The sequence below is a fragment of the Mustelus asterias genome, chromosome 5 (assembly GCF_964213995.1).
Source record: "Mustelus asterias chromosome 5, sMusAst1.hap1.1, whole genome shotgun sequence".
In the NCBI taxonomy this organism is placed as follows: Eukaryota; Metazoa; Chordata; class Chondrichthyes; order Carcharhiniformes; family Triakidae; genus Mustelus; species Mustelus asterias.
This window is the reverse complement of record NC_135805.1, coordinates 140723516-140739064: the sequence shown is the minus strand read 5'-3', so window position 1 is coordinate 140739064 and position 15549 is coordinate 140723516. Positions and strand designations below refer to the sequence as shown.

Genomic DNA, 15549 nt, shown 5'->3' with positions numbered 1-15549 from the left:
TAAAGTCCAACAGGTTTATTTGGTGTCACAAGCTTTCGGAGCACTGCACCTTCATCAGGTGAGTGAAAAAGTGAGTTCACAAACACGGCATATATAGTCAGAGATTCAATTGCAAGATAATGGTTGGAATGCGAGTTTTTACAGATAATCGGGTCTTTACAGGTACAGACAATGCGAGTGGAGAGAAGGTTAAAGAGGTGTGAATTGCCTCAAGCCAGGACAGTTAGTAGGATTTTGCAAGCCCAGGCCAAATGGTGGGGGTTACAGGTAGTGTGATATGAAGCTGAGATCCCGGAATCCTTGGATTCGAATGTCCAGTCCAGTGCCTTGTCAACTCTCAGTACGGGCAGTCTATCCAACACTTCCTCTTTATCAATTTTGAACACTTCTAGGGATAGGATTTCCTCGACTCTCACTTGTCCTGGGTAGCACCTCCTTGGTAAAGACAGATTCAAAGTATTCAACTAATACCTCAGCTATGCCCCCTGCCTCCAGGTGTGAATCCCCCTTTAGGTCCCTAATCAGCTCTACTCTTTTTACCACTTACATGCCTACAAAAGACTTTGGGATTCACCTTTATATTGATGTCAGTCTTTCTCATAATCCCTCTTCATCGCTCTAATGTGTTTTTAACTGCCTCTCCATACCTTCTGTATTCCTCTTGGTTCTCAGCTGTATTTTCTACTGACATCTTTCATATGCACGCTTTTTCTTCCTTATCTTAATGTCTATCTTCTTTTTTATCTGTGGAGCTCTGGGTTTGTTTGCCCTGCCCTTTTCCTTTTAAGAAACTATCTGGACCATTTCTGTTTTGAAGGGAGCCCACCGTTCAGCTCCAGTTGTTCTCACCAACCTTTTGTTCCAGTCTAACCAGTCCAACCAGTCCAACTCTGTTCCTGTCCCATTGAAGGCAGCCCCCCCCCCAGTTAATTACTTTTACACTGGATTGCCTATTTTTCTCTTCTGTCATCATCCTAAACCTTATAATACAATGGTCACTGTCTCCTAAATGTTCCCCTACTGACAGTGATCTACTGCCCCTCAATTTCCCGCTGACTATTTGGGGGCCTATAGTACAATCCTATCAAAGTGATCTCCCCCTTCTTATTTTTCAGTTCTACCCATATGGACTCAGCGGGCGAACCCTCAGAAATCTGCCTTCTCAGTACTGCCGTGATGTTTTCCCTAATCAAAAGTGCAACTCCCCCTCCTCTCTTACCTCCTCCTCTATCTTTCCTATAGATTCTGTACCCTGCCAGAACTGCCAGTCCTGTCCCTCCCTTAGCCATGTTTCAGTAATAGCTATAATATCCCAGTCCCATGTAGCCATCCATTCCTTGAATTCATCTACCTTCCCTGTCAGGTCTCTTGCATTGAAATAAATGCAGTTTAATCTGGACTTCCCTTGCTCTTTGCCCTGCTTGTGCCTGACCTGTCTAGTACTAGGATTATTGACACTGCAGTTTAATCTGGACTTCCCTTGCTCTTTGCCCTGCTTGTGCCTGACCTGTCTAGTACTAGGATTATTGACACTGCCGTTACTATTTAGTGTGCTCTTCTCTGCTGTCCTCAACCTTCTCTTCTGTCTCCCTTCTGCTTTGGGTCCCACCCCCCCCTGCCAAAGTAGCTTAAACTCTCCCAAGTGGCTACAGCAATCTCCCCGCCAGGATATTAGCCCCCTCCAGTTCAGGTGTAACTCGTCCCTCTTGAACAGGTTAACCCTGCCCCAGAAGAGATCCCAATGATGCACAAATCTAAATCCTTGCCCCCTGCATCAGCTCTCAAGCCACACATTCATCTGTCTAATCTTCCTATCCCTACTCTCAAAAGCACGTGGCAGCAGTAGTAGTCCAGAAATTATTACCTTCGAGGTCCTGCACTTTAGCCTTCTGCCTAACTCTCTATATTCACACTTAAGGACCTCATCCCTTTTCCGACCTATGTCGTTGGTACCAATGTATACAACAACCTCTGGCTGCTCACCCTTCCCCTTAAGAATGTCCTGCAACTGCTCAGAAACATCCTTGACCCTGGCACCAGGGAGGCAACACACCATCCTGGAGTCTTGATCGCGGCCGCAGAGATGCCTGTCTGTGCCTCTGACTAGCGAGTCCCCTATTACTACTGCTCACTTGCTCTTTGCCCAACCCTGCCCTACAGTGGAACTAGGTGTCGTGCCACAGGCCTGGCTGCTGCTGGTATTTTCCCCTGAGAGGCTATCCCCCTCAACGGTATACCTGTTTGAAAGGGGAATAGCCACAGGAGACTTCTGCACTACCTGCCTGCCTGTCCTGGTAGTCACCCATCTACTTGAATGAACCTGTGGTGTGACAACCTCCCTGTAACTAGTGTCTATCACACACTCTGATAAGGGCTAATTATTTAGGACAGAGATGAGAAGAAATTTCTTGATCCAAGTGTTGTGAATCTTTGGAACTCTCTACCGTCAAAGGTTCTGAATGCTCCATCATTGAATATGTTTAAGACTGAGATAGATGGATTTTTGGCTTCTCAGGGAATTAAGGGTAGGAAAGTGGACTGAAGGCCAATGATCAAGTCATTTTGAATAATACAGCAGGCTCCAAGGGGCGTACAGTCTACTCCTGTTCCTATTTCTGTTCTTGACCAGTATCAATTCATTTTGTTGCTGCTTTACTCATCTCATTTCATTTTTAAGATAAGTTCCGTGATGTTGAGTAAATAGGCAAAAGTCAGGATACTTGCTTTAACCTTTAGCATTCCCTGTTAGTTTTTTTTCAACTGCTAGTCCACTGATAAATGTGTTGACAGAATGACTGAAAAGGTCATGGCATAGAAAAATGTCTGGCATAGAATGGGTTTATGTGGGACTGGGTAAAGAAACACATGACCTGGGTCTGGAGGGCTGTTTTGGACTGCACAGAGATGAGGCAAGCAGGAAGACAGATCCTAGCTTCGACCTAATTCTGCATGTATGTACATAGTAATGTGCAGTCAATTAGCACTTACTGTTAAACTATGCTAGACTCAGAAACTGTTCTTGAGACCTAACTACCAAACTACAAACATCTTACAACAGAACGCTCAGGAGAAACCCTGGTAAATGAAGGAGGCAGCAGAAAGTTGGTGACTCCGTGCTGTTGTAGTTGAGGTGAAGGTACCCCTTTGGAGCATTAATGTTCCAGTTCCCTGTCTGCAGTCAGTGTTGGAGCAACTGGAGAGAATTCCAAGGCAAGGCCTTCAAAGCTGAAGACTAGAATCCCTGAAGAGATTAGTTGACTGATGTCTGGATGGATTGTTGAGAAATCTGTTTTGTCACATCTGCTATTTATTGTACAGTGTAGTGTATTCAACCACAGTTTACCTCTTAATTCACATTAAGGATTACTATGAGATACAAGATAGATATTGTAAATTCTTTTATCTTTCTGATCTTATATAGTAAAGCTTACTTTTGTTTGTTCAAATCCTGTGAAACCTTGTGGCTTTAGTCTCTAGGCAGTATCTTAAATCTCAAACTTTATCTACTTTAAACAAACTAACCAGATCATGCCAAGAAACTTGGAGGTCCGGTCCAGGAACATTAAACAAGAAAGAAAAGACTTCTAGCTCACCCCCATCTTTATGTCCATTGATAGGGCAGCTCTACAAGTCAAACCAGCTACCATCTGCCTGGCTGAACTCCCCACTCCGGAGAAAACAATAATAAAGTAATGGCTTATAAATGAACAATGACGTACCCTGCAGTGTGTGATAAAACAAATTGTGATATGCCCACTGTTCAAATAGAGGGGTGCAGAAAACTACTGCTGTTCCAGGGTCAGAGCTCATTGGTGGAGTCTGCTGACTGTCGCTGTCACCAGGAAGCATGCCTGTTTTTAAAAAAAAATCAAATCTTAATTTAAAAATTCAAATTGCATGCATATTATAACGGATTATAATTTTTACCCTCATAGCGGAGTTCTGGTTCTCTGATGGATCTTTAGTGGACAAGTCAAGGTTCACCGACCCTGGCTTGATGCCTCTCCCAGATACTGCTTCTGGCTTAGACTGGTCGAATCTTGTAGATGCTGCACGAGCGTTTGAAGGTAAAGAGAAATTTCGCCTGTATACCTTTCCGTGGAAATGGGCATGTCTTTAATTCAGCCAATGGACATTCATGACATCCTAGCCTAAATAGATTTGTTGTTCTACAAATTGTAGTAAAAAAAAAGTGTTTGTTTATGGTTGAGTGAAAGTTACATGGAAAGGATATAGAGCCCAGTTTAGAAGGTACGTACAGTTTGAATTATATGCAAATTGCCCATGTTTCCAAGAATACTGCCATAACTCTGACTTATACATCAGGTTTTTGCAGTATCACAACTTTTAAATTAGAGGATCAAATTAGAATGCGAGAAGCCAGTTTATCAAACTGATTTCAAATGCAAATTAATTGAAAGAATGTTCTACTGTAGAAGTCTGAAGTTCTCTAGTATTCAAGTCTCAGCCAGGGGTCTTCAGTTTGAATTTCAATTTTGTTTCAAAGGAGACATGGTAAGTTGCTGCAGTGCAACTTGTAGACTGCATTGGTGTGGAGGAAGTGAATGTTTAAAGTGGTGGATGGGGTGCAAATAAAGCAGGCTGCTTTGCCCTGAAAGATGTAAAACTTATTGTGTTGTTGGAGCTGCACTCATCCAGACAAATAGAGTATTCCATCACACTCCTGACTTGTGCCTTGTAGAAAGTGGACAAGCTTTGGGGAGTTAGGAAGTGAGTTACTCACTGCAGAATTCCTAGCTTCTGAACTGCTTTTGTAGATGCGGTATTTATATTATATAGAATAGAATCATAGAATAGAATCCCTACAGTGCAGAAGGAGGCCATTCGGCCCATCGAGTCTGCACCGACCACAATCCCACCTAGGCCCTACCCTCACATATTTACCCGCTAATCCCTCTAACCTACGCATCTCAGGTATCTAAGGGGCAATTTTTAACCTGGCCAATCAACCTAACCCGCACATCTTTGGACTGTGGGAGGAAACCGGACCACCCAGAGGAAACCCACGCAGACACGAGGAGAATGTGCAAACTCCACACAGACAGTGACCCGAGCCGGGAATTGAACCCGGGACCCTGGAGCTGTGAAGCAGCAGTGCTAACCACTGTGCTACCGTGCCGCCCAATATAATGCTGGTATATTATAGCTCAATTTCTGGTCATTGGTGACTCCCAGGATGTTGATAGTGGGGGATTCAGCAATGGTAATACCATTGAATGTCATAAGGAGCTGGTTAGATTCTCTCTTGTTACATGTTCCTTATCAATCCTAGCCTGAATGTTGTCCAGGGTCTTGCTGCATATCGGCATGGACTGCATCAGTATCTGAGAAGTCAGAAATGGTGCTAACCATTGTGCAATCAGCAAACATGCCCAGTTCTGCTGGAGGGAATGTCATTGATGCAGAAGTTGAAGATGGCTGTGTCTAGAACACTATGTGGAGATGCCGGTGTTGGACTGGGGTAAACACAGTAAGAGTTTTAACAACACCAGGCTAAAGTCCAACAGGTTTATTTGGTAGCAAATGCCATTAGCTTTCGGAGCGCTGCTCCTTTGTCAGATGGAATGGATATCTGCTCATAAACAAGGCATACAGAGACACAAACTCAAGTTACAGAATACTGATTAGAATGAGAATCTTTACAGCTAATCAAGTCTTAAAGATACAGACAATGCGAGTGGAGAGAGCATTTGGCACAGGTTAAAGAAATGTGTATTGTCTCCAGACAGGACAGCCAGTGAGATTCTGCAGGTCCAGGCAAGCTGTGGGGGTTACCGATAGTGTGACATGAACCCAAGATCCAGGTTCAGGCCGTTCTCATGTGTGCGGAAGTAATATCTAGCACGAAGAAAGATGGTTGTGGTTGTTGGGAGTCATTCATATCAGGCCAGGACATCCCTGCATGAGTTCCTCGGGGTAGTGTTCTAGACAGTAAGAGTTTTAACAACACCAGGTTAAAGTACACCAGGTTTATTTGGTAATATGTCCCACTCTACCATTACCATCAAGTTGGGGAATCAAATCGAGTTCAATGATAAGTGAAGGACATGCTGGGGCAGCACTAGGCATATCTAAAAATGAGGTGTCAACCTGGTGATGTTACAACTTCAAGAAGCTACGGCATGACAAGAAGCTACGGCATCTCCGGAGCCTTCAACATGTCATTGATGAAGACAAACATCTCGCCAAAGCCATCCCCACACCCCCACTTCTTGCCTTCAAACAACCGCACAACCTCAAACAGACCATTGTCCGCAGCAAACTACCCAGCCTTCAGGAGAACAGTGACCACGATAGCACAGTGGTTACGATAGCACAGCGGCACGATAGCACAGTGGTTAGCACTGCTGCTTCACAGCTCCAGGGTCCCGGGTTCGATTCCCGGCTCGGGTCACTGTCTGTGTGGAGTTTGCACATTCTCCTCGTGTCTGCGTGGGTTTCCTCCGGGTGCTCCGGTTTCCTCCCACAGTCCAAAGATGTGCGGGTTAGGTTGATTGGCCAGGTTAAAAATTGCCCCTTAGAGTCCTGGGATGTGTAGGTTAGAGGGATTAGTGAGTAAAATATGTGGGGGTAGGGCCTGGGTGGGATTGTGGTCGGTGCAGACTCGATGGGCCGAATGGCCTCCTTCTGCACTGTAGGGTTTCTATGATTTCTATGATCACACAACCCTGCCACAGCAACCTCTGCAAGACGTGCCGGATCATCGACACAGATGCCATCATCTCACGTGAGAACACCATCTACCAGGTACACGGTACCTACTGTTGCAACTCGGCCAACTTGGTCTACCTGATACTCTGCAGGAAAGGATGTCCCGAGGCATGGTACATTGGGGAAACCATGCAGATGCTACAACAACGGATGAATGAACACCGCTCGACAATCACCAGGCAAGACTGTTCTCTTCCTATGGGGGAGCACTTCAGCAGTCACGGGCATTCGGCCTCTGATCTTCGGGTAAGGATTCTCCAAGGCGGCCTTCACGACACACGACAGGGCAGAGTCGCTGAGCAGAAACTGCAAGTAGTCCTGTGTTGTAACTTCACCAGGTTGACACCTCATTTTTAGATATGCCTAGTGCTGCCCCAGCATGTCCTCCACTCATCACTGAACTCGATTTGATTCCCCAACTTGATGGTAATGGTAGAGTGGGACATATGCCGGGCCATGAGGTTGTAGATTGTAGTTTAATATAATTCTGCTGATCGCCCATAGCACCTTGTAAATACGCCATTTTGAGTTGCTCAATTTGTTTGTTTAATGAAGTTTAATAATATTTGCACTCCTATAATCCCTTTGCTCTTCCTTCCCATTTAGGCTCTTATTTTTCAAGCAGGCCTCCTTATTCTTCCTACCAAAATGACAAATTCACACTTGGGTTTGGGGTCAGTTTGTTTTGCCATCTGGTGAAAGACGTCTCTTCCAGTATTTCTCAATGGAGTGGTCAACATTGATTGAATGTATTCCTGGAGGTTTCAACACATGGCTATCTACCATTTTAATAGGGTTGCCATGGTTTTGTGTCAAGGTTGACTGTGGCAGTAAGTTTAATACAGGTGACAGTTAATGGGGAAATTGGCCACCTTCTCAACTTCATAGATAAGAACATAAGAACATAAGAAATAGGAGCAGGAGTAGGCCATCTAGCCCCTCGAGCCTGCCCCGCCATTCAATAAGATCATGGCTGATCTGACGTGGATCAGTACCACTTACCCGCCTGATCCCCATAACCCTTAATTCCCTTACCGATCAGGAATCCATCCATCCGCGCTTTAAACATATTCAGCGAGGTAGCCTCCACCACCTCAGTGGGCAGAGAATTCCAGAGATTCACCACCCTCTGGGAGAAGAAGTTCCTCCTCAACTCTGTCTTAAACCGACCCCCCTTTATTTTGAGGCTGTGTCCTCTAGTTTTAACTTCCTTACTAAGTGGAAAGAATCTCTCCGCCTCCACCCTATCCAGCCCCCGCATTATCTTATAAGTCTCCATAAGATCCCCCCTCATCCTTCTAAACTCCAACGAGTACAAACCCAATCTCCTCAGCCTCTCCTCATAATCCAAACCCCTCATCTCCGGTATCAACCTGGTGAACCTTCTCTGCACTCCTTCCAATGCCAATATATCCTTCCTCATATAAGGGGACCAATACTGCACACAGTATTCCAGCTGCGGCCTCACCAATGCCCTGTACAGGTGCATCAAGACATCCCTGCTTTTATATTCTATCCCCTTCGCAATATAGGCCAACATCCCATTTGCCTTCTTGATCACCTGTTGTACCTGCAGACTGGGCTTTTGCGTCTCATGCACAAGGACCCCCAGGTCCCTTTGCACGGTAGCATGTTTTAATTTGTTTCCATTGAGATAGTAATCCCATTTGTTATTATTTCCTCCAAAGTGTATAACCTCGCATTTCTCAACGTTATACTCCATTTGCCATATCCTCGCCCACTCACTCAGCCTGTCCAAATCTCTCTGCAGGTCTTCTCCGTCCTCCACACGATTCACTTTTCCACTTATCTTTGTGTCGTCTGCAAACTTCGTTACCCTACACTCCGTCCCCTCCTCCAGATCATCTATATAAATGGTAAATAGTTGCGGCCCGAGTACCGATCCCTGCGGCACACCACTAGTTACCTTCCTCCAACCGGAAAAACACCCATTTATTCCGACTCTTTGCTTCCTGTCGGATAGCCAGTCCCCAATCCACTTTAACACACTACCCCCAACTCCGTGTGCCCTAATCTTCTTCAGTAGCCTTTTATGGGGCACCTTACCAAACGCCTTTTGGAAATCCAAAAACACCGCATCCACCGGTTCTCCTCCATCAACCGCCCTAGTCACATCTTCATAGAAATCCAACATGTTCGTCAAGCACGACTTTCCCCTCATGAATCCATGCTGCGTCTGATTGATCGAACCATTTCTATCCAGATGCCCTGCTATCTCCTCTTTAATAATGGATTCCAGCATTTTCCCTACTACAGACGTTAAGCTGACCGGCCTATAGTTACCCGCCTTTTGTCTCCTTCCTTTTTTAAACAGCGGTGTAACATTAGCCGTTTTCCAATCAACCGGCACTACCCCAGAATGCAACGAGTTTTGATAAATAATCACTAATGCATCCACTATTACCTCTGACATTTCTTTCAATACCCTGGGATGCATTCCATCCGGACCCGGGGACTTATCCACCTTCAGTCCCATTAGTCTACCCAGCACTGCCTCTCTGGTAACATTAATTGTATTAAGTATTTCTCCTGCTGCCAACCCTCTATCGTTAATATTTGGCAAACTATTTGTGTCCTCCACCGTGAAGACCGACACAAAAAACTTATTTAAAGACTCAGCCATATCCTCATTTCCCACTATTAACTCCCCCCTCTCGTCCTCCAAGGGTCCAACATTCACTCTAGCCACTCTATTCCTTTTTATATATTTATAAAAACTTTATATATTTATAAGGAAACAGGCCAGTTCTGCACTCTGTCAATACATAACTCTAAACCATGTTTCAGTAGCACCCATTTTGAAGAGAATGATAAATGGACTGCTGAAATTATAATTACTTGGATAAATTGTTTAAAATAAAAGAAAGTTGGGACTTGTAGTCTTGAGTTGGCTGAATTGGAAAAAGAAACAATGTAATTGACAAGACCTGGTGGAAGCAAGAATTTGAAAACATATTTGAAAATATTTCTTGATGAGAGACATACTGAGAATCATTAGTGATGCCAGCCCCAGTCGGGAGGTCACATCACTTTTTGCAGCCATTTGAAAACCTTGAGCACCCACAGAGAGGCCAATAGTAGGAGTTGAGGCAGAAACACTTCCTAAGGTGTCAAGCAGCATCGGACTGAAACATTTGCATGCCAAAGAGCAGAAGCATCAGGTTAGTTCATTCCTCTACGCTGTAGCATCTGTCTTGAGAAGGGGTAGAAGAAACCTCTACAGACTTCGAAACTATCCTAAAAGTATTCAACGTGTATTTTAGTCCGAAATGAAACCTTGTGATCGCATAAGCGCAACTTACTCAGAGATCAAAAGACCAGGGGAATCTGTTGATTTGTTTCTTACTGACCTTGTATCACCTAGCCAGTTCTTGAGGATATGGTGAATTGAAAGTTATTCGTGATCGTGTTGTTGTAGGCATCTGCGATGAATAGCTGTCAGATATTTTACAGATGCTAGATGACCTCACACACTCCCAAGTGTTTCAGTACACTAGGTAGGCCGAACTCAGAGAGTTAAATTGGGCTACAATCCGTCTCAACACTGAGGCTTTAGGTGACTCAGTTAGCTGAATAAACCCAATGGCAGCAGCCCCAACCATTCAAAAGCCCACCAAAACGGTGAAACAGCAAGAAACCCTTTGGCAGCCATTCTGATTTTCTGTCCTGCCAAACATGTGGGCCCAGAGCCTCCTCCCTCCGCTGCCTGCAGCCCAAGTCCCCTCGGCAGCTACTCCCACACAAGTCTAGGCCCAAAACCATGCGTAGGCCATGACACCGCCTCGTCATCAGTTATTGTGTATGCCCTTGTGGACTGAGGGGCATAAAGAATCACAAGATAGGCTTGAATACTTCAATACTGAGAGCTGTGTATTGAAGGTCTGCACACACTCACAGTCAGGTCTAAGACAGCCCACCGGGACCCACACCGGGTGGAGCTAATAGCCTAGGGGTTACCTGACTCGTACTCTTAAAGAGGGAGTCCGCACCCCAACATACGAGATCTATATATTATACATATATTATATACATACATCACAACCTTAAAGTAGGGCATGGAGCGAACTCTCACTTCCAACCATTACAATGTTCCAGTGGCTGATTTTGTTCTGAGAAAAAATAATCCTGCCTCATGTTCTGCCCCTTCAATATAAATGGAAGGCCCCTAGCTCTTCCCAACCCCATACCCAAAACAGTCTTGAGTTCCAAAGACCTGAGGTTTCCTGGGACTTGTTTTCATTTCAAGCCTCCAGGATTTTGCTTTTATTATCCAAGAACAATTTATTGTCTTGCATGCCGTCCACGTCCATAAATATTTTGAAGGCCTAAATCAGATCACTTCTATGTCTATGTATCTGCAGCGAATTCAAAGGCAAACTTTTTAATCCATCTGAAGAGGGGGCAGAGTCCACTTGTCAAATTGGGACTGCCAGAAGCTTCAGTGTATTGCATGGAGTGAACCAAATTGGTTGAAGATTAATTTCTGTGATAGTGGGGACTGTTCACTGATGATTTCACAGTGTTAGCTCCATTTACAATTCCTCAAATAATACTACATAAAGACTAACAAAAAAGGTTAACAAAATTGAACTTTTTGGAATCTGAGTTCAGTGTCAACTTGTATAAATATTCACAGAAAACAGTTGTGGTAAATACAGGTAGTTAGTTTTGGATTGGAGGATGGTAGACAGCAGTGTTACCAAAAGTCAAGGGTAGGACCACGTTTCTGATATGAATGTAAATTACATGAATATTGGAATCCAGAATAAAATCTCAAAATTTGCTGATGATAAACAGAATGGGCAGACTAGTGGCAGATTAAAATTAATACAGGGATGTGTGAGGTAATGCATTTTGGCAGAAGGAATGAGGGAAGGCAATATAAATTTAATGGGTGGATTTTAATGGTTGCAGCAGAGGGTCCTTCCAGTGGATGGAGAACTGGCAGCAACCAACCTATGGTAATTTCCAGAAGCCCTATTGGGATTAAGTTCCAATTTTGTGATCCACTGTCTGCCTTTGTGGTTCCCAGTTCCACCAGGGGCAAATTCCAGCTGGTCTTCCCAATGTAGGGTGCTTATCCTGCCACTGAGAGCTACGGGCCAATCAAGGACCAGCAGCTTTCCAGTGCCGGCATCAATGGCCACTGCTGGTACTGCAGTGGAACATCACTGGAGCCCTGAAGTGCAAGTAAATTGGGTGTGATTGCCAGGGTCAGTCAGGAAGGCTAGGAAGTGGGGTGTCATTATCAAGAGCAGGGGAGTGGCTTCCCAAACATCCCTCCATTTCTGCTGATGCGTTCCTCTGTTGAGCCCAGGATTCCCAAGAAGTGGGGAACAACTCTACCCCTCCTCACCAGGCTGCATATTACAGCGGTGCAGAGGGAGGACAATTCAGAGGGGTCGTGTAACGAGTCACTCTGGGTGGAGCTTAGAAACAGGAAGGGCGTAGTCACTATGTTGGGGGTGTACTACAGGCCCCCCAACAGCCCAAGGGAAGTGGAAGAATGGATATGTCAGGAGATACTGGATAGGTGCAGGAAAAATAGGGTTGTTGTCGTGGGAGACTTCAATTTCCCTGGTATAGACTGGAAATCGCTGAGAGCAGGGACTCTGAATGGGGAGGAATTTGTAAAATGCGTACAGGAGGGTTCTTTGGAACAATATGTAGATAGCCCGACTAGAGAGGGGGCTATACTGGACCTCGTACTGGGGAATGAGCCCGGTCAGGTCTTCAAAGTTTCGGTAGGGGAACATGTGGCAAATAGTGACCACAATTCTGTTAGCTTTAGGATAGTGATGGAAAAGGATGAGTGGTGTCCCAAGGTTAAGGTGTTGGATTGGGGGAAGGCTAACTTTAGTGGGATTAGGCAGAAATTGGCAGCTCTTGATTGGGAGAGGCTGTTTGAGGGTAAATCCACATCTGGCATGTGGGAGTCTTTTAAGGAACAGTTGTTAGGGCTACAGGACAGGCATGTGCCTGTTAAAAAGGATAGGAAGGGTAGGATTCGAGAACCGTGGATAACCAGGGAAATTGAGGGACTGGTCAAAAAGAAAAGAGAGGCGTATGGTAGGTCCAGGCAGCTAAAAACGGAGGGAGCTCTGGAGGAGAACAAAGAAAGTAGGAAAGAACTCAAACGGGGAATTAGAAGAGCAAAAAGGGGTCACGAAATGTTCTTGGCAGACAGGATTAAGGAGAATCCCAAGGCATTTTATTCATACGTTAGGAACAAAAGGGTTGTCAGGGAAAAAATCAGACCTCTCAGGGACAGAAGTGGGGAATTATGCTTGGAGCCCAAAGAAGTAGGGGAGATCCGAAATGAATACTTTGCGTCGGTATTCACAAAGGAGAGGGATGTGTTGACTGGGAGTGTCTCGGAGGGGAGTGTTGAACCGTTGGAGAAAATCTCCATTACAAAGGAGGAAGTGTTAGGTTTGTTAGAGAATTTAAAGACTGACAAATCCCCAGGGCCTGATGGAATCTATCCAACGCTGCTCAGGGAGACGAGAGATGAAATCGCTGGGCCTCTGACGCAAATCTTTGTCTCGTCACTGGACGCAGGTGAGGTCCCAGAGGATTGGAGGATAGCTAATGTGGTCCCGTTATTTAAGAAGGGTAGGAAGGATAACCCGGGTAATTATAGGCCGGTGAGCTTGACGTCCGTGGTGGGGAAGTTGTTGGAGAAGATTCTTAGAGATAGGATGTATGCGCATTTAGAAAGGAATAAACTCATTAACGATAGTCAGCATGGTTTTGTGAGAGGGAGGTCATGCCTCACTAACCTGGTAGAGTTTTTTGAAGAAGTGACCAGAATGGTTGACGAGGGAAGGGCCGTGGATGTCGTCTATATGGACTTTAGTAAAGCGTTTGACAAAGTCCCTCATGGTAGGCTGGTGAAAAAGGTTGGATCTCATGGGATAAAGTGGGAGGTGGCTAGATGGGTGGAGAACTGGCTTGGTCACAGAAGACAGAGGGTGGTAGTGGAAGGGTCTTTTTCCGGCTGGAGGCCTGTGACTAGTGGTGTTCCGCAGAGCTCTGAACATAGAACATAGAAAGCCACAGCACAAACAGGCCCTTCGGCCCACAGGTTGCGCCGATCACATCCCCACCTCTAGGCCTATCTATAGCCCTCAATCCCATTAAATCCCATGTACTCATCCAGAAGTCTCTTAAAAGACCCCAACGAGTTTGCCTCCACCACCACCGACGTCAGCCGATTCCACTCACCCACCACCCTCTGAGTGAAAAACTTACCCCTGACATCTCCTCTGTACCTACCCCCCAGCACCTTAAACCTGTGTCCTCTCGTAGCAACCATTTCAGCCCTTGGAAATAGCCTCTGAGAGTCTACCCTATCCAGACCTCTCAACATCTTGTAAACCTCTATCAGGTCACCTCTCATCCTTCGTCTCTCCAAGGAGAAGAGACCAAGCTCCCTCAACCTATCCTCATAAGGCATGCCCCCCAATCCAGGCAACATCCTTGTAAATCTCCTCTGCACCCTTTCGATGGCTTCAACATCTTTCCTGTAATGAGGTGACCAGAACTGCGCGCAGTACTCCAAGTGGGGTCTAACCAGGGTCCTATAAAGCTGCAGCATTATCTCCCGAGTCCTAAACTCAATCCCTCGATTAATGAAGGCCAGTACGCCGTACGCCTTCTTGACCGCATCCTCCACCTGCGAGGCCGATTTAAGAGTCCTATGGACCCGGACCCCAAGGTCCTTCTGATCCTCTACACTGCTAAGAATGGTACCCTTCATATTATATTGCTGCTTCATCCCATTGGATCTGCCAAAATGGATCACCACACACTTATCCGGGTTGAAGTCCATCTGCCACTTCTCCGCCCAGTCTTGCATTCTATCTATGTCTCGCTGCAACTTCTGACATCCCTCCAAACTATCCACAACACCACCTACCTTGGTGTCGTCAGCAAACTTACCAACCCATCCCTCCACTTCCTCATCCAGGTCATTTATGAAAATGACAAACAGCAAGGGTCCCAGAACAGATCCCTGGGGCACTCCACTGGTCACTGACCGCCATGCAGAGAAAGACCCCTCCACAGCCACTCTCTGCCTTCTGCAGGCAAGCCAGTTCTGGATCCACAAGGCAACAGCCCCTTGGATCCCATGCCCTCTCACTTTCTCAAGAAGTCTTGCATGGGGGACCTTATCGAACGCCTTGCTGAAGTCCATATAGACCACATCCACCGCTCTTCCTTCGTCAATGTGTTTGGTCACATTTTCAAAGAACTCAACCAGGCTCTGTATTGGGACCTCTGCTGTTTGTGATTTATATAAATGATCTGGAAGAAGGTGTAACTGGGGTGATCAGTAAGTTTGCGGACGACACAAAATTGGCAGGACTTGCAGATAGTGAGGAGCATTGTCAGAAGCTACAGAAGGATATAGATAGGCTGGAAATTTGGGCAAAGAAATGGCAGATGGAGTTCAATCCTGATAAATGCGAAATGATGCATTTTGGTAGAAATAATGTAGGGAGGAGCTATATGATAAATGGCAGAACCATAAAGGGTGTAGATACGCAGAGGGACCTGGGTGTGCAAGTCCACAGATCCTTGAAAGTGACGTCACAGGTGGAGAAGGTGGTGAAGAAGGCATATGGCATGCTTGCCTTTATAGGACGGGGCATAGAGTATAAAAGTTGGGGTCTGATGTTGCAGATGTATAGAACGTTGGTTCGGCCGCATCTGGAATACTGCGTCCAGTTCTGGTCGCCACACTACCAGAAGGACGTGGAGGCTTTGGAGAGAGTTTAGAGGAGGTTTACC

At 45.6% G+C, this 15549-nt stretch overlaps 1 protein-coding gene across 2 annotated transcripts in view; it reads left to right on the top strand.

The window, feature by feature from the left end:
* Positions 1-15549, top strand: part of LOC144493849 (signal-induced proliferation-associated 1-like protein 2) — a 490731-nt gene that overhangs the window by 428028 nt on the left and 47154 nt on the right. For both annotated transcript variants that reach the window (XM_078213418.1, XM_078213417.1), the window contains one exon: positions 3936-4067. In XM_078213418.1, the coding sequence (XP_078069544.1) occupies positions 3936-4067 (132 nt within the window). The remainder of the gene's footprint in view (positions 1-3935; positions 4068-15549) is intronic.